General features: G+C 39.3%; 1 protein-coding gene across 4 annotated transcripts in view; it reads left to right on the forward strand.

Annotated features, from left to right (window-relative positions):
• The window catches only part of LOC109039705 (DDB1- and CUL4-associated factor 11), a 30,977-nt gene extending 18,111 nt beyond the window's left edge, over positions 1 to 12,866 (forward strand). The window contains exons 9-12 of one of the 4 annotated variants that reach the window (XM_019055318.2): positions 6,703 to 6,858; positions 8,033 to 8,139; positions 11,700 to 11,851; positions 12,543 to 12,866. In XM_019055318.2, the coding sequence (XP_018910863.2) occupies positions 6,703 to 6,858; positions 8,033 to 8,139; positions 11,700 to 11,837 (401 nt within the window). In that variant the 3' untranslated portion in view covers positions 11,838 to 11,851; positions 12,543 to 12,866. The remainder of the gene's footprint in view (positions 1 to 6,702; positions 6,859 to 8,032; positions 8,140 to 11,699; positions 11,852 to 12,542) is intronic. The other 3 variants (XM_019055319.2, XM_019055320.2, XM_019055316.2) reach the window with 3 other exon arrangements.
• Positions 12,867 to 19,962: the final 7,096 nt, after the last annotated feature.

The raw sequence follows: 19,962 nt of genomic DNA on the forward strand, positions 1-19,962 counted from the left end.
CAAAATTTTTCGGATTTACTGACGCGACCGGCTGCGGCTCGGTGCGTAAACATGGGTGGATTATACTAAGATTACACATAAGTCAGAGAGAAACACGTACAACCTATTGACTTAAGTGGGGCTCATTCCGTGAAGGGACTCAACTCATCCACTATAACAATTCCACCAATAATTTTGCGATTCAGAAATCCCCTCACTTGTCCGGACCTAACGTGTCTGTCGAAATGTCATCCAATGGTACGGATGTACAGGGTGTCTCAAAAGTCCCTTCCACCCCCTCTAAAATTTTACCTAATTAATATTTTGAAACGAAACTTTGGGGATGTTCATCGATCAATGTAAGCTACTTTTGGGGCCCCCCAAAATTTTCGGGCCCCCCCGTGGGGAGGGGCTGCGGACCCCAACTTTTTTTTTTCAAATGGCAACCCCTATCTTGTGATACCTCATTCGAAAGAGCATAAAAAACTAAGAATTTTGGCGCAAACCGCAGATCAATATCTTAATTTTTGACCGAGTTATGATAGGTCAAAGGTCAAATTTGACCTATTATCAAAAAATCATAACTCCGGTTCAAATTATCGTAATGAAAAAAATAAAACGGGAAAATTTACCACATTGTAAGCACTTTGAAGGAAAAATCACAGAAATTACTTCAAACTAATTTTAAGGGGGGTTTCGGACCCCCAAATACGCCAATTCAAAGGTCATTCAATTTTCCCGCGAAATAAGTCAATTTCCACCAGATTTGCCTCCACATTAGTTCAGTAAGGTCAAAATCAGTTCAACATCACGTTGGCAAGTCCCCAAATTTCGGGAAAAGTTAAAAAAAACGAAATTAAAGGTGATTAAATTTGACCGTTTAATTTTTGACCCAAAAGTAGCTTACATTGATCGATGAACATCCCCAAAGTTTCGTTTCAAAATATTAATTAGGTAAAATTTTAGAGGGGGTGGAAGGGACTTTTGGGACACCCTGTACATCCGTACCATTGGATGACATTTCGACAGACACGTTAGGTCCGGACAAGTGAGGGGATTTCTGAATCGCAAAATTATTAGTGGAATTGTTATAGTGGATGAGTTAAGTCCCTTCACGGAATGAGCCCCACTTAAGTCGATAGGTTGTACGTGTTTCTCTCTGACTTATGTGTAATCTTAGTATAATCCACCCATGTTTACGCACCGAGCCGCAGCCGGTCGCGTCAGTAAATCCGAAAAATTTTGGACCTCTGTCCATGGACGGAAGGAGAGGAGAGAAGAAGAGATGAATTCGTGCGGCTCGTGTATGAAAAGGTACAAGCGAGTCACTCTTGTTGCGGAGCTCATAATTAAAGGGGGAAAAGTTTCAGTTGACATCCTCGACCGATTTTGTGATTTCAAGTTCATTCGAGGGATTTATCTCAAAATCGGTTTTTTATTTATTTTTGGCAAGGGATTTATTTTTTTTTTTGAACTTTTTGATGATTATTAGTCTTAGTGGACCTTGGGAATTCATCAAAGGTTTTTGCCTATCATATACTTGATTAAAAGGAAGTGACACGTCAATTTCCTCGACCGGATTTTTTGCCCGAAAAATGTTTTTGAGGGTTTTTGTAGTTTATTTTTCATATACCTATACCATGTGTTGTAGTGAGTTTGGATGGTAAAAAATGGTCAGGAACATTTAAAGCTTTATTTTCCATGAATGTAAGTTGTCGTTCAGGATAGATTCTGACAACTAGATCCTTACTAGAGAAAGGAAAGAAAGTCTAAAATTGTTAAAAGTCACAGAAAAACGCGAAAAAAGAAAAAAGTCGGAAAAGGAAGTCAAATTTACATAATGATTAAATTAACATAAAAATTTCGTAAAAAGTATTGGAAATTACGAACAAACGTATTTACGAGGGCTGTCCCAAAAGAAACCGGACTTTTGTCGTAGAAGGCGAACCGAGCGTCGTAATGAAGTTTTCTGGGGCTTGTTTGAAAGCTAATAAGCTACTGAAGATGCTTTTTTTTACGGAATGCAAAAATTCGTCTTGGTAAGGGAACTACACGCTTTGGAATAAAGGAAAGTCAAACTCGAGTTGCGATTTTTGTCTTTATTTCAAGAAAAATTTAGATACAACTTTACAAAAAACCCAGGTTTTAAGTTAAAAACTTCGTTACTCTCTTCTTCAAATGCTTAAAAATAAGGAAATTAACATTTTAAGCAGCTTACCAAGTCATCACCTATCCCCTTCAAAATACTCGCCAGCTTTATCGATGCATTTTTGCCACCGTTTCTTCAATTGGGAGAAACACTGTTGGAAATTCTCAGGTTCGAGGAGTTGTCCATCATGAATTTTTACCGAAAGGAGAAACTGTCAATGGCGAATATTACAATGGTGTTCTGAGACGATTACGCGAAAATGTCCGTAGAAAAAGGCTCGAGCTTTGGAGAGAGAATTCCTGGTTTCTGCATCACGATAATGCACCTGCCCATGCATCCCTCCAAATTCGCGAATTGTGTGCAAAGAATGCCATGAGTGTCCTCCCTCATCCCCCTTATTCACCTGCCCTGGTTCCCCGTGATTTTTTCTTATTTCCGCGACTTAAATCTACCGTGAAAGGTCGACGTTTTCAAACCATTCCGGAAATTCAAGAGAACGCCTTGAAGGAATTGCGATCATTCAAACCTGAGGATTTCCAACAGTGTTTCTCCGCATTGAAGAAACGGTGGCAAAAATGCATCGACAAAGCTGGCGAATATTTTGAAGGGGATAGGTGATGACTTGGTAAGCTGCTTAAAATGTTAATTTCCTTATTTTTAAGCATTTGAAGAAGAGAGCAACGAAGTTTTTTAACTTAAAACCTGGGTTTTTTTGTAAAGTTGTATCTAAATTTTTCTTGAAATAAAGACAAAAATCGCAACTCGAGTTTGACTTTCCTTTATTCCAAAGCGTGTAGTTCCCTTACCAAGACGAATTTTTGCATGCCGTAAAAACAAGCATCTTTAGTAGCTTATCAGCTTTCAAACAAGCCCCAGAAAACTTCATTACGACGCTCGGTTCGCCTTCTATGACGAAAGTCCGGTTTCTTTTGGGACAGCCCTCGTACGTAAAAACTGTATTAAAAAGAAAGTTAATTTTAATTAAGAAAAATAATCTTGGTAAATCAATTTCTCACGTAAATTTGACTCTAAATTCATTTAAAAAACAGGGCCGGATTTACCTACTTGCCGCCCATGGGCCGGATTTACCTACTTGCTGCCTATGGGCCACCTGTATTTTGCCGCCCCCTTCTCATTCGTTTCGAAACATCAATAAAAAACAACTTAATCGGCCCGAAACAGTAACAGAGAAACAACTTAAAACGGGACTAAGGCCGCAAATAATAAAAAGAAACACATGAAATATAATAAGAAACCCGGGATGTTTCGCAGGGATCACACCCGCATTTTCAACCGGCAAAAGAAGAAAAATTAAAAGAAAGGACACTATGCCCCTCTTTACTAGCAAAAGTTCGCACGGAACTTTGTGTGAAAGTTAAGTTCCGTAAACCTATCTACATATGTGTGAACAAGGCCTTCCATTTGTAAGAAATGAAGGTAAAAATTATGCAAGAACAAACATAAATGTGGTTTAATAATTTTAACTTCCGCCGGCGCGCCGCGCTGACCGCACTGTGTTTGGCGCAATGCGTGAAGTATTCCTAGTAGTAGTAGTAGTTGGTCTTGTAGGCGCTATGCATTTCACGCCGACCGCCGCACAGTGGATTGAGTCAATTAGAGGGGTCGGACATGAAATTTTTGACAAAAACTGCAAATGTCGATGTTTATTTCGTCACATTTTAAAGTTCAAGGGGTGATACTGGAAGAAAATATCACGAGAAAACGAGTGGAACAGCTTGCAGAACATTAGATTCTTGTATAAACGGAGTTATGAGCGTTTTAAGTTCCCAAATTTTTTCCGACCTCTCTCATTGACTCGATTCACCTTGCGCCCCGCTGAGGGCTTCTCCTTTTTATCTCAAGTCCTCATCATCACTGCTGCACCGCTCCATGCCAAATTGCGTGTTTAGTTTCTCTTTTAACTCGACTAATTAAAGGTGCTGTCTCTTGTGTCACCGAAAGGCGCTTTCTCGTTTGTAATTTTTTTTTCTGATTCCGATTTTTTTTAAACCTACATTTTAAAAAAATGCAAAATTTGCCGCCCCCTGCGTTAAGAAATGAGAGATGCTGTACTTTATTACCTAATGCATCTGACGAGTTTTTCAATTCAAAAAGGAACGTATGACACTCCACAAATAAATCACGTTCGAAGCGCAAACCGGATAAAACACGATTTGTCAAAAGTATTCATTAAGTATTGCACTTTCCACAGAAGCATATTGCACAAAAATGTCACTGTAACGACTTCCGGATATGGTTGCGACCAACTTAAGGCTCAAAATTTTGATTTGTTCGCTCCCTAAAAAAAATGGTCCATCTCTGTAACTGTGCTCACCAAAACTGACAAAGATCCCAGGGTCACAGGCTGTCCGTGGTCTCAAACACATTTTTCAGGGTTGAAATCCTTCCTCTTATTTAATTGTTTTTTAAATAAACTTAGGCTAGGACACTATCCCTAAATAACAAACAGACCAATTTGGCTCCAATGCTCGTTTTTATTACTCTCGCCAGGGTCGGTCTGCCCAGGGCCGAAGGGGGCCCTCCCCTCCCCCCTTCCTCCTCTTACAGTCACGCTCCGGTGTGGCCGCAGCCGTTGCGCCGCGTCATTTTTGTGGGAACATTGATCAGCGTCATTCGTTTTTATGACTTTTCCGAGGGTCGGTGGCCGCTAGCCTAGCGGGGCCGCTGTGAGGCCCGCTCGGCCGCGATTGCAGCCTTGGGCCCCGCTTTGAGACCCGCTCGAATGAGGCTCAATTTGGGTTCGGGCTTCGGGTGCGATATTCTATCGTCTTGCGACTGGCCGCTACGCGCCCAACCCCCCCCCCCCCCCTCCCCCCCAAAGACGCTCCGCGCCACCAGACTATCGATATTTTAGACCAAAATATTGTATCGATATTTCAACGTTGATATATCGTCCGTATCGATACATTTATCTCCAGAAATATAGAATCGATTTTTCTCTCTTCCTTCTGCTGAGTTGTGTATTTTACACCTCGGAAAATCGGAAATTATGGTCAATTTTTCATAGTACGAATTTCGGATTTCGCCGGCCAGGTTGTACAGACCTACGTCACAGTGTAAACAAACCTCAAGATGCAAATACCTCCTTTTTTTTCTCTATGCAGGTATAGGACTTTTCGCGTGGCTGCTCGACGGTTTGTTAATCTGTGGAGGTTAAGCTACATTCACGCGTCGCAAGCAACCTGGCGCGTCTGCTTCTTGCTACTGCGAGCGCGCCTTCATTTCCTCCCGCACGCAACAAGGACAACCGCGATGATAAAGAATTCCATTCGGCGAAATCGAGCCGAGAGCAGGCACCACGAGTATATACGTATGGGTTATTTTAGTGATGGGTGGGATTTTATTTAAAATTCCTATGAATCCTAGGTATAGTATTTACTGTAGTAAACAATTATCATTTATTTCATCACTTCTTCGGATTATTTATTTTTACTCAATTTATATTCATGTGAAGTGTAGCTCATCTGCATTTTTCTTTCCCTGGAACCTAAATGTATATTATGAGTTTGAATCCATCAGAAACTTAGTCAGTCAAAATCAAATTTAACAACATACGAAGTGAAAACGATTTGTATTTCGCAAATCAAAGTGATAGTTAAAGCAACCAAACTGTGTCAGAAATGTTCCCAAATTACTGGGTAAGGCTTTTATCAGCTCATCATCTGATCCAATAATTTTAATTGTGGCATTTCATTCGGCATGTCGCCGCACGACTTCTATGATACTGAAAGTCTCACATATATAATTTGAAAGGGGGGGGGTCTGGGGGGGCGGCGCCCCCTCAGCAGGTAGCTTTTGCTACTTGTTTTCAGTTAAGTGTGGCCATTGGATCTCAAGGTGAAAGAACGATCGGTATTATGGTGGTGCACCTGTGGCAAACTGGACAACCGTAGCCTTGGCTGCCGGTTTTAAAGTATTGACTTCTCCTTATGATGAAATCTCAAGTAATTTCAACGCAAAAAACCCACTAACAAAATTTTCATGAGTGTTTTATGGAAGCATGTTCTATTCTTGCATCATTTTCGTGGTGCTTTGTTCTTTTCGTGCAGTTCACACTGTAAAAGTCTCTCAGCTTGAAGAACATCTACAAGCAGCAGATGGCTATGAATTTTCGTTTTTTAGATATTGAAACTACATCGCAAGAATGATTACCCAAGCTTTCAGAGTAAAGGGTATGAAATGGCATGAAAATCCATTCAACAAAGATCGGCTCATTTTTCCAAATATGGTAATACTAGGGAAAGATTTATATACTTTTGTAATGGCTAAATTGCTTGCGTAGACATTGGACGAAGGATCATTTTTGGGCAAATTTTGGTATCTGCGTGCTTTCACAAGCGGAAGGTGCCCAGTGTGACAGGGTTGATTAGATACTTAGTTAGCTTCGTTATTGTAGCATCTGACATGTCCTCGGCAAATCAGATAAGTTCTGCAGCTTTGGTTGTTTAAATTAATAGTATTCATGATTATGGGATGGATGTCCTTATCTCTAAACAATTTGTATCAAAATATTCTTTTAACTTTTTGTTGTCGTTGTCTGCTCTTTATTCTAGTCTGTAAAAATGTCAAAAGTCTAGAAGGAGACTCATCTGTGATGACTTATCGCGGACATTCTGTCCTTCAAACTCTGATAAGGTGTAGGTTCTCTCCAGCCTTCTCAACTGGGCAGCGCTATATTTATACTGGTTGTGCTTCTGGGCAAACTGTCAGTGAGTATTGTTGTTTTTTTCTAGATCTTTCCGATTGCTCAAGTAAAAAGCAGTGTCTGTAAAGGAAACCTTTTCTTATCCTTTAAATGTTGAAAAATCATCATCGCTTGTTTCATCAGTGCAGCTGTACTCTGTATCATGTCTTCAATTTAACTCAAGATACAAATTTTCAGCCCGATATTTTCAAAACTCAAATTTTTAAAGATAATTTTTTGAAGAGAAGATACACTCGCTTTTGTGATTCCGAAAATGCCTTTTTTTAAAATCATTGTAACTTGGATAATTTTTTTCTCAAAAACTGTTGGGTATTTGGACCAAAAATTTGGATTATATCTCACTTTGATCTAAATAATAAGCAAAGAAAAATCATGCAAATCCAAATCAGGTGGTTAACTGGTCCCTCCCATGTAGCACGGAATGACCCCAAAACTTTTGTGTCAGGAGAAAATGGACCACTAGATAAGGTACAAAGTTAAGCATTCTGATACATGTTTCTAAACCAAAATTTAACATAGAACAAAATTCGTGCAACAAAAATTACTGAAATTGACGCGTATTCAAGATATCTAATGTTTCTTAATTATTCTTGTGAATTCAAACCTCCCACTCATGTAAATACAGTGATCTACGTACATCAGATCGCAAACCAAACGTTACTGTGGCAGTCTCTGCAATACGAAAGTATAGCAATCTCAATCCTGACGCTTTGGCTGAGCTATAGCGAATTGTTTACACTTAAAATAATAAAGGGTGAGAAATGAACAATGTCTGATTGAAAAGCCTGCCAAAACCGTTTTAGTGGGCAATTTGATTCATTTTGAGTATTTTGTTTCTTGTGACTGGGCAATTCAAATTTCCTGTAACCAGTGCAAAATTAACTCGTTAACATCTTAGTTAGAAGTTGATTACAGTAATTTTTGATGCAAGAATTGTGTTCTCCGTGAAATTTTGCTTTAGAACCGTGAATCAGAATGCTTGAATTCGTACTTTGTCTAGTGGTTCATTGTGCGAAATATGTATGTTTACATGCGGCCATCATTGAGTCAAAAATAAGTTTAATAGCATTTGCAGCTTTTAAGTCTCAAAATAAAAAAAAAAAATTTACAGGTCTTAGCTCACTTCAGCGTGCTTATTATGTCCCCTGAAGTCCAAGTGACCTTTCTCATTCTTTCAGTTTATGATGCACTGACTGGAGAGATCGCAGCGGCTCTGACTGGCCATTCTGCCTGTGTGAGGGATGTTTCTTGGCACCCATATCGAAATGAACTCTGCTCCACAGCCGTAAGTGTTTATCAGTCGCCAACTGTTTCCTGTCTAATCTATATACATAGTTACATTTTCCGTTCATGGGCCACTAAATAAGGTCTGAACTAGGAATTAACGTTCGATGGTTTCTCTTCAATATCTTTTTTTGAAAACGATTCACACAACATGAAGTTTGGAAATCAACTCCTCGATGAGGTAATAACAAGTATCCTCAACACAGATCAGATGGAAGTTAGACTATTCAAATGGCGTCATTTGTATTTTTGCTGTTTAACCAATGTCAATTGTATCCCATGGCTGTAAGTCCATGGCTTGTTGAGGGGTTGATTCCTTCACATTCCCTGTGTGTGAATTATTCTCCTTATGAAATTTTAAAGAAAAAACATCCCAATTTGTGCTTTAATGCATATCTTGTTTAGAGGCCCATTTGGGCTATATTTTGCAATTTGGAACCACAAATTCTGGCTCAGTTTAAAAACAACGTAGGTACCATTACCTTTGCTGTGCGCATAAGTGTTTTTACGGATGAGCCAGAAATTTTAGTTCCTAATTCGCAAAATGAAGTCCATCTGTGCACTTGAAAGACCACTTGGTAGTTTTCGAAGACGCTGCATTTTTTACGTCAGCGGGATGCAAAACTCCAAAGTTTTCATTACTGATGTTGAATTTAAAAAAAATCATTAAAACAACAATCAGAAATTGTCAGGAAATGTGGACTTGGTAAACATAAACCCACAAAAATATTTTTTTTGACAAGGAAGCACTGAAGCGTTTCATTTTTTATAAGGACATTAGTTTTTAAACTTTACTACCTCAGTTTCTGGATTCAATAGTCACTGTTAGCAGCACACTTTTTTAGTTATAATGGTTATTGGATAGAACAACCCTCTAAGGACTGGCTTTATTTGGTCGTTATATCTGATTGTCCTCATAACCTATGCAGGGGCATAACCTATGCCTGTATACAGGGTGTTCTGAAAGTCCCGCTCCCCCTCTAACTTTTGAACGGTTAGAGATAGAAAAACGAAACTTTGGAAATGTTTCTATCCTAAAGAGGACCATCTTTTAGGGGGTGTCAAAATTTATGGCCCTTCCTCCGGGGGGGAGGGGGGGGGGGGGTTCCCAACTTATTTTTCTCAAATGGTAACCCCTATCTTGTGATACATAATTGGAAAGAATATTAAAAACTAAGATTATCACGCAAACCACAGATCCATATTTATGGCCCTTCCTCCGGGGGGGAGGGGGGGGGTTCCCAACTTATTTTTCTCAAATGGTAACCCCTATCTTGTGATACATAATTGGAAAGAATATTAAAAACTAAGATTATCACGCAAACCACAGATCCATATCTTAATTTTTGACCAAGATATGATAGATCAACGGTCAAATTTGACCTACAGGGTGATCCAAAAGTTCCTTCCACCCCCTCTAACTTTTTACCTAATTGAGGTAAAGATTTGAAGCTTGGGGGATATTCCTTGGTCCAAGGGAGCTACTTTTTGGCCCCCCTAAAATTTTCAGGAGAGCCCCCCTTGGGGGGGCAACGGCCCCCAATTTTTAATTTTCAAATGGGAAGACCCCCTTTATGATAGCTCGTTCGAAAGAGCATAAAAAAAGAAAACTTTTCGCGCAAACCCGAAGTCAATATCTTAAACCGTTTCAAAATGGCGGCCGGTTAAAGTTCAAAATGGCCGAAAATTCACACCGGTTATTTGTCGATGGATTTGCGTGAAAATCGGTGTGTCGGGGTATTTTGACACGAGAAAAACGAATTTGACGTTAGATTTTAAAAAAAAACCAGAATTTCCAAAGTGGCCGCCGGTTAAAGTTTAAAATGGCCGAAAATTGTCACCTCGGTTTTTTCCTGATGGATTTGCCCAAAACTTAGAATTTCAGAGTATTTTGGCATAAGATAAACAAATTTGAACTTAGATTTCTGAAAAAACCAATTTTTGGTCATTTTGAACTTTAACCGGCGGCCATTTTGGAAATTTCGGTTTTTTGAAAATCTAACGTCAAATTTGTTTTTCTCGTGTCAAAATACCCGTACACACCGATTTTCGCGCAATTCCATCGACAAATAACCGGTGTGAATTTTCGGCCATTTTGAACTTTAACCGGCCGCCATTTTGAAACGGTTTGAGATATTGACTTTGGGTTTGCGCGGAAAGTTTTCTTTTTTTATGCTCTTTCGAATGAGCTATCACAAAGGGGGTCTTCCCATTTGAAAATTAAAAGTTGAGGGCCGTTGCCCCCCCCCCCCCAAGGGGGGCCTCCCTGAAAATTTTAGGGGGGCCAAAAAGTAGCTCCCTTTGACCTAGGAATATCCCCCAAATTACAAATGTTTATCTCAATTAGGTAAAAAGTTAGAGGGGGTGGAAGGGACTTTTGGATCACCCTGTATTTTCAAAAAATCATCATCAATTCCAGTTCAAACTATTGTAAAGAGAAAAATAAAACGGTTAATTCTCCAAATCGGAAGCACTTTTAAGTAAAAATCCCTGAAATCCCTTCAAAGTAATTTCAAGGGGGGGCTCCAACCCCCAAATACGTCAGTTCAAAGGTGATACGATTTTCTCCCGAAATGAGCCAATTTCCTCTAACTTTGCCTCAACATTATTTTAGTAAGTTCAAAATTGGGTCAACATTACGTTTTCAAGTTACCAAATTGCCGGAAAAGTTAAAACAAAAAAAATTTAAGGAAATAAATTTGACCTTTCAATTTCGTTTTTCTTTTTAACTTTTTCCGAAATTTGGGAACTTTAAAACGTAACGTTGAACCAATTTTGAACTTACTGAAATAATGTTGAGGCAAATTTAAGGGAAATTGGCACATTTCGCGGGAAAATCGTATGACCTTCGAACTGACGTATTTGAGGGTCGGAGCCCCCCCTTGAAATTACTTTGAAGTGATTTCAGGGATTTTTACTTAAAAATGCTCACAATTTGAAGAATTTTCCCGTTTTATTTTTCTCTTTATGATAATTTGAACCGGAGTTATGATTTTTTGAAAATAGGTGAAATTTGACTATTGACTTAAATCTCTGTCAAAAATTAAGATATGGATCTGCGGTTTGCGTGATAATCTTAGTTTTTAATGTTCTTTCCAATTATGTATCACAAGATAGAAGTTACCATTTGAAAAAAATAAGTTGAGAGGCCACCCCCCCCCCCCCCCCGGAGGAAGGGCCAAAAATGTTGACGCCCCCCTTAAAGATGGTCCTCTTTAAGATAGAAACATTCCCAAAGTTTCGTTTTTCTATCTCTAACCATTCCAAAGTTAGAGGGGGAGCGGGACTTTTGGAACACCCTGTTTATATCGTGTAAATGGGATTTCAGCCACTGGACCGACTAGATCACTTGTTGCTACGACTGTCTGTTGTCAGAAGCAATGTCCTATTTATTCAATTTCCATTGCACCTGCATTTAAAGACATGACTTTTTTGGCAAATCTTGAGTATTAATCAGGCAATGAAAGTGCCTGCGACTATCCAGTCCTGAAAGCTCAGTTCTCCCACTTAAATAAATTCATTATGTAGGTGTGTCAATACTATTTTTATTTTACTTTTCAGTGGGACAACATTATCATGAACTGGGACTCAGTATCCAAGATGTCAACATCACCGTCACGCATGGTAGGAACTCGACTTCGTAGAAGTATGCGCCTAGCGCAACAGAAAAAAAATAAAGAACAAATGCGAAAAGAATGAGAAGTGAGAGACAGGTTGGCTTCCCTCCTTAATTTGTGTCTATTTGTTTTTTCTTGTCATTTACTCCTTCTGCAGTGATCGTAGTCTTGAGATTACTGATTTCCTGAGATTTTATGAATTCCTTGACCGATTTTCAAAAACTTGAGCTTGCCTGAAAGCAGGAAAGAGTTTAATGTGTATTTTTAAATCAAATTGATCTCTTACTACGCAGAAGATATGAAATATGGAACTTAACTTTGATGGCCCTTGTAACAGAGATGTCAATAGAGGTAATTGAAGGTTCATTTTATTTTGAAAATGCCGCAGTCTAGAATGCTATGATTGAGAATACATGTACCCTACTGGTCGAATCAAAACTTAGTGTTTGCAACTTGTAAGGAGTGTCCACTGCAAGTAAAAACCGAAGTTTGGAAGTTTGGTGTCATCAGGAAAACTGGTGCCGGATCAGGAAATTCTGAGTGCATGAAAGCATTCTTCAACTACATGCATAAATGAAACATTGATTAGGTTCATTAAATAAGTCTGTTTGTAAAATCAAGCAAGCATCAATTTATTTGCGCCAAAAATTATGGAATTTCTTTCAAAATATCAGAAAAATCCAAAATTGATTTTAGTAGACACCCTCTAAAGTTTTCTTCTCGTGTTGCTCTCCTTTATCCCTGTAAAGTTGAGAAGTTCACCGGAAGGTTTTTTTCTTTCTGCCAGCAGGATTTGGATTATTGAGTTTCTTAAGACGATGAGTAGTATGGGTCCTTGGAGTCTGGGATGCAGCATAGCAAGTCTAGTCTGCCAAGTCAGAACAAGAATATCGACCCTAATTTGCTATATCTGCACTTTTCTCTGATCATCACACCAAGTAAATCAGTTTTACTTACTTCATGAATTTTTTAGTTGGCCATAGGCCATCTATCTTTAATCTGTATTTTTGTACAGTGTTATGTCTAGTGTATACAAAAACTTGGCATTTTATCCTTATTGTTTTATTTTTTCTAAAAGCGTTTATTTAAAATAAAAAGAATTATTGGTCTAGTTATTTATTTTCTTCCACTAACTCCAGGTCCCGAGTAAAATTTTGTGCTGCTTTAAGTAAACAATTTCATATTAAATATTAGCATCAACAATAGCTTTAATATTAGTCTCGGAGTAGGAGTCAGCCCTGCTGAGGTCACTTAAAACCTTTTATGTAGGTAATACAATTACTGTCGTCTTATTAAGGCTCATTCTTTCTCAAACCAACTCATTCTTGCTGATCTGGTTGAAAAAGTCGACCACGGTGAAATCTGCAAAACATCACATGATAGCCGTTAATCACCGCAAAAACCCGAAATACGCCACTCGCGCTAAGTAATTGGATTACTTAAGGATTATCTATTCAGGGGGCATAGGTATTCCCGTGTGCAAGTTCGTGAAGGCATATTGTGTCATAGATCAATCACTTCGTTTTGATGTCCAGAATAGGGATGGATGAATATCGAATTGGAATGCGAATATTCGAAACTTTTCGAATGCGATTATTGCGAATATTTGAGAATTCGAATCCTGTGATTGCAAACAGTTCGGATGCGAATATTCGAATATTTTCGATTATTGCTTCGATTTTTGATTTTTTATGAACCGTGAGAGATAAAATGACACTTTTGAATGCGATTATCCGAATATTCGAATGCGATTATTCAAATTATTCGAATGTGCGATTTCGAATACTTGGGGAGCGAATATTCGAATGTGATGCGATTATCTCGGTGCCGATGATTCGAATATCAAATATTCCCAAATTCCACTCGATGTTTACTCTTGAGAAGGAAAGAGGCATGAAAAGTTGCAGAATCCCCAGCAACCATCCGCGTCGGTCACCGGTCAACGATGCATCTTCTTTTCAACAACAATAACTCTCACTACCCTTATATACTACTTATTTCCATTAAAGCCTCATAAGTATCGGTGGTCCTACGGGTAAAGCGTTCGACTGCTACCATGAAGATGCCGAGTTCGGTTCCCGCCACAGGAACTTTTTTTTGTTTTTTTTTTTCCAATCTGTAAAATCCCCCAATCATGATTCTTCGTCCAAATAAGTCACAAAACTCATTTTTACAACAATTAATTTAATATTGAAAATAGTTAGCTCAATCAGCGACTTTTACTGACTTAGCGGTAAGGTCAAATCTCATTTTTACAACAATTAATTTAATATTGAAAATAGTTAGCTAAATCAGCGACTTTTACTGACTTACCGGTTAGGTTCGGTTAGGTTAGGTTAGGCTAGGTTAGGTTAGGTTAGGCTAGGTTAGGTCATCAGCTCTTTAATAAATTAGTGGCATTCTGTTCAACTAATGTTTTTCAACAAAAAAAAAATTAATGTTCCACTCAACTTAAATTTTTTTAATTTCCGACTTAAAAATTACAATCCTACTGCTTTTTTCGAAATTCCCGCGCCAATCTACGAGATAGCATCCGAATAGTCAATGGTCATCGGTCGATTACCGGTGCGCTCGTGGCAACTTTAGGTGCGTTGTTAAAGTCCACAACTGCCCAACGAAAATTACCCGCTGAGCGTTGAGCTCAACGAAAGCGTTGGTAAATTCTGGTGGATTTACCCGTTTTCCAAGATGGCTGCTCAGCAAACTGCCCAACAGTGCAAGTTCGTGAAGGCATATTGTGTCATAGATCATTCACTTCGTTTTGATGTCCAGAATAGGGATGGATGAATATCGAATTGGAATGCGAATATTTCGAAACTTTTCGAATGCGATTATTGCGAATATTTGAGAATTCGAATCCTGTGATTGCAAACAGTTCGGATGCGAATATTCGAATATTTTCGATTATTGCTTCGATTTTGATTTTTTATGAACCGTGAGAGATAAAATGACACTTTTGAATGCGATTATCCGAATATTCGAATGCGATTATTCAAATTATTCGAATGTGCGATTTCGAATACTTGGGGAGCGAATATTCGAATGTGATGCGATTATCTCGGTGCCGATGATTCGAATATCAAATATTCCCAAATTCCACTCGATGTTTACTCTTGAGAAGGAAAGAGGCATGAAAAGTTGCAGAATCCCCAGCAACCATCCGCGTCGGTCACCGGTCAACGATGCATCTTCTTTTCAACAACAATAACTCTCACTACCCTTATATACTACTTATTTCCATTAAAGCCTCATAAGTATCGGTGGTCCTACGGGTAAAGCGTTCGACTGCTACCATGAAGATGCCGAGTTCGGTTCCCGCCACAGGAACTTTTTTTTGTTTTTTTTTTTCCAATCTGTAAAATCCCCCAATCATGATTCTTCGTCCAAATAAGTCACAAAACTCATTTTTACAACAATTAATTTAATATTGAAAATAGTTAGCTCAATCAGCGACTTTTACTGACTTAGCGGTAAGGTCAAATCTCATTTTTAACAACAATTAATTTAATATTGAAAATAGTTAGCTAAATCAGCGACTTTTACTGACTTACCGTTAGGTTCGGTTAGGTTAGGTTAGGCTAGGTTAGGTTAGGTTAGGCTAGGTTAGGTCATCAGCTCTTTAATAAATTAGTGGCATTCTGTTCAACTAATGTTTTTCAACAAAAAAAAATTAATGTTCCACTCAACTTAAATTTTTTTAATTTCCGACTTAAAAATTACAATCCTACTGCTGCTTTTCGAAATTCCCGCGCCAATCTACGAGATAGCATCCGAATAGTCAATGGTCATCGGTCGATTACCGGTGCGCTCGTGGCAACTTTAGGTGCGTTGTTAAAGTCCACAACTGCCCAACGAAAATTACCCGCTGAGCGTTGAGCTCAACGAAAGCGTTGGTAAATTCTGGTGGATTTACCCGTTTTCCAAGATGGCTGCTCAGCAAACTGCCCAACAGCTCAGCGAGGTTTTCGGCTGCTGTGGACCGCTGCCGAGTTTGCTGGATTGTTGTAATGTTATTGTTTACATCCATAACCGCCATTTTTTCGCACTTCTTCGCCACATATGTTCACCAGACTGACTTGCAATTGCTTATAATCGTTTATTGCGTCAATTTCGTAATAATGTGGGTGTTAATAAGATTTTTAAATGTTAAAAATCTTAAATTTCAACAAAATTTAACCTCCAAATCCGCAGAATCCAACGGAACCTAACGCCATTGAAAACCTTTCACTACCTCATACTTAACTGAAAAAAAATGAAAAATTCCTTTAAAAAAAAATATCTTAAAAAAAAAAAAAAAAAAAAATCCCACACAAAATTTTTCCTCCGCCCTCGCCCTCCATTAGAGTCCCTTTATACCCAGAGTTAAGACAACTCGATTATCAGCTGACTGGCAGCCGGCCTTGTCTGGCCATGGAGGCCGAAACGAGTGCACCCAAACGAACGATATTGAGGGATAAGGATCAGGAATCCTGCGATGTCTGTCACACAAAAACAACAACATCAACAAATTGATCAATTAAAAAGAAAATGAGATTGGTTTGTGAATAATTTCTTAATCTATTTTCATTTTGGACCGATGGAAATAACAATTTACTCTTGATAAACCACAATTAGGTAATATTTTCATTATTCTTGTTCACATTCGAGGTACCGCCATCTTGGTGCACTCGTTTCGGCCTCCATGAGCGAGAACCAATCAGAATTGGATTTTTTTTTAGGCCACTTTCAGCCCAACCAAAAGTGAGTTGTCTTAACTCTGGGTATAAAGGGACTCTACCCTCCATCTTACCTTCCCCACCTAGCGCCCGCGCCCACCTAGCGCCCGCGCCCACTTAGCGCCCGTGTATCGCGAATGCTGCCGCAACCTTCCCCGAAAACCTTTCACTACCTCATAATTAGCCCTCCGCAAACTGAAAAAAAATGAAAAATTCGCTTAAAAAAAATATCTTAAAAAAAAAAAAAAAAAAAAAAAAATCCCACACAAAATTTTTCCTCCGCCCTCGCCCTCCATCTTACCTTCCCCACCTAGCGCCCGCGCCCACCTAGCGCCCGCGCCCACTTAGCGCCCGTGTATCGCGAATGCCGCTGCAAGCCTTCCCCGAAAACCTTTCACTACCTCATACTTAGCCCTCCGCAAACTGAAAAAAAATGAAAAATTCGCTTTAAAAAAAAATCTTGAAAAAAAAAAAAAAAAAAAAAAAATCCCACACAAAATTTTTCCTCCGCCCTCGCCCTCCATCTTACCTTCCCCACCTAGCGCCCGCGCCCACCTAGCGCCCGCGCCCACTTAGCGCCCGTGTATCGCGAATGCCGCCGCAAGCCTTCCCCGAAAACCTTTCACTACCTCATACTTAGCCCTCCGCAAACTGAAAAAAAATGAAAAATTCGCTTTTCCAACCCCCCGTAAACCTACTTCGAGATGGCGGCCAAAATGGCGGTTTTGGGGTAGGTAAACTTAGGTTATGACGTCATCTGAACGCGACGTGAAGCAATATGTTTAAACTTAGTCGCCAGTACTTGTAACATCACAGGTTATATGTTTAAACTTAAGTTATGATGTTAGAATAGAAAGTTAAATACGTAGTAGGTAGGATATGGTAGAAATTTATGAAGTCATGATTCAAGAACCCTGCGTTGAACTATGAGTTCAAATTTAGGTTACGACGTTAGAACTTATGATTTCACACCGCAGGATCTAGTAAGAGATTTATGACGAGACCATGTAAGAACGAAATGATTTATTCAACGCGACGTCGCGTCGAGCGGTGAAGCTGGATTTCTAAAGTTACGATTTTTGCACGTTTCCGCGCGGAGTTCCGGCGAGTCAACTGAGCGCCGGCAAGCCGCACGAAGCGCAATGTCTATTTTCCGACTTGACCGGCTACTAATATCACTTTCCCCGTGGCCGAGCGGTAGAGTGTTCGCCTACCGACCCGATGATCATGGGTTCATAAGTAGCTTACATCAATTCATGAAGGTTCTCAAAGTTTTGTTCTAAAAATATAAATGTGATAATATAATCGAGGGAGTGGAGTGGATTTTTAGAGCACCCTGTAAAGGGCGAGATACAACAGCTGCGCGCTACATGCGCGTCTTGACCCGAAAAGAAGGATCCGATTCTTCTTTGAGCGAGTTATAGGCCTTGTCTCGACGGCGCAACTGTTGAGGGAAATTAGCGCAACTGTTGAAGGAAGGAAGTGTCTCAAAAATGTTTCACTTATAATTACGGGAGGTGAGCTGCGATCTTATTGCCTAGGGCCTTGTCTCCACGGGACGTTTTTATGGGATTTGCCCCAAGTTCAAATCATAGGAATGAAACTTCTGGGATTTTTCCCAGTTACCGTCTCCACGGGACGGCGGCCGGGGATCATACAGTCCTACGACTAGTTTGCGCGGGAAGATAAAGTAGTTAAAGTCGAGTATTTAACCGGGATTATAATAATAAATGCACCCAATTGACAATTAGACACATTACTTTAACTAAACAAACATTAACAATGTAGTAATGAATAAAATATCGCACAATTCGTTTTCACTTCTTCTTCTGTACAAGTACCTAGTACAGGACAGATCGCTTCATGGAGGGCTTAGGGCCCAAAAGTGCAGCCACCCTTCTAACCAACTTCTAACGCACAAAATTTCACTGCCAGTCTGCAGGTTCCAATTCTAACCAAGATGGCCAAGAATGTACATAAATGAGCGTTCTTCCGCAAAATTGAGTAAATTCATGCAAAAACTGAGTCAAACACGTGCTTAATAAACGACGGTTTGTAACAATAGTATTAGTAAATCGTTCTGGATAATTGAAATTCATAGGTTGGCTGCATTTCTGGGCCCTAACTTTATTCGCAGAAGCATCGGTGAAGGCCTGATGGATTCTCGGAGTTTCACATCTGTCCATACTCTCGCTATACAGGTACTCTACCTAGTACCATACTTGGTACTGGGAAAAATATTATTGATTAACTCAATATCTCGTGAAACGGCTCGTGGAGACTAGAGTACCTGTATAGCGAGAGTATGGACAGATGTGAAACTCCGAGAATCCATCAGGCCTTCACCGATGCTTCTGCGAATAAAGCAAGAATAAAGTTAGGGCCCAGAAATGCAGCCAACCTATGAATTTCAATTATCCAGAACGATTTACTAATACTATTGTTACGAACCGTCGTTTATTAAGCACGTGTTTGACTCAGTTTTTGCATAAATTTACTCAATTTCGCGGAAGAACGCTCATTTCTGTACATTCTTTGCCATCATGGTTAGAATTGGAATCTGCAGACTGGCAGTGAAATTTTGTGCGTTAGAAGTTGGTTAGAAGGGTGGCTGCACTTTTGGGCCCTAAGCCCTCCACAGAGTTGCTAAAAGAAATTTCATCGAATGAAATTTCTTTCGACCGACAAAATGTCAAAAATGCTTATTTTTTCTAACAGAATTTGTTTTTATTTTTAAAGAGAATAATATTCGTCAATTAGACCAGTTGGAGCGCGGTCTTCTCTCAGCTTTTCTCTTCTGGTCTTCTCTTACTCTTTCTCTTCTGGCAGTTCTGGCTCATCAAGGGGAGGGGGGCCGGGACCCTAACTTCAAATTTCAAACTGTTAATTTCTGAAAAAATCAGAGACAAATGAAAAAATCATTTAAATTGTTTCAAAGATAGTTCAAGATCCCTCCCTCCCTTTTGTACAAAAAAAGAGGATATACTATTAGGGGGTACTTAGTACTCGGATTCTTTATAGTCAAGAAATTTGTTTTGCTCCAAATATGAAAGCTAACGTCTTACTTCATCCGTAAAATTTATTTTGGTGTTCAACCGGTACGGCTGTGCGCTGTGTGTTCAACCAAAATTTAAGAAAAAAATTCAAAATTATGTTTTTGCTGTTTTACTCAACTTTCTGGGCATTTCTAAAGTTCCCTTTCACAGTTTACCACGTGCATACAAATGAACTTAAGGAGATTCATAAGTTTCAAGGGTTTAATCCTGAATTCTGCTTGTTAAATGAAATTTCTTTTTATAATCTTTCATGAAATTTCTTAACTCTGGCCCTCCATGAAGCGATCTGTCCATACTCTCACTATACAGGTACTCTAGTGGAGACAAGGCCTAGTGAAGATTACCAAACACGGCCGAAGGCACCCGAAGGCCTACTCGCCGCTCAAGATGCGCGTCTAACTCGCAGGTGTATATCGGCCCCTTGAAGTGAAGTTCT

The sequence above is a fragment of the Bemisia tabaci genome, chromosome 2, assembly GCF_918797505.1.
Source record: "Bemisia tabaci chromosome 2, PGI_BMITA_v3".
NCBI classification, from domain to species: domain Eukaryota; kingdom Metazoa; phylum Arthropoda; class Insecta; order Hemiptera; family Aleyrodidae; genus Bemisia; species Bemisia tabaci.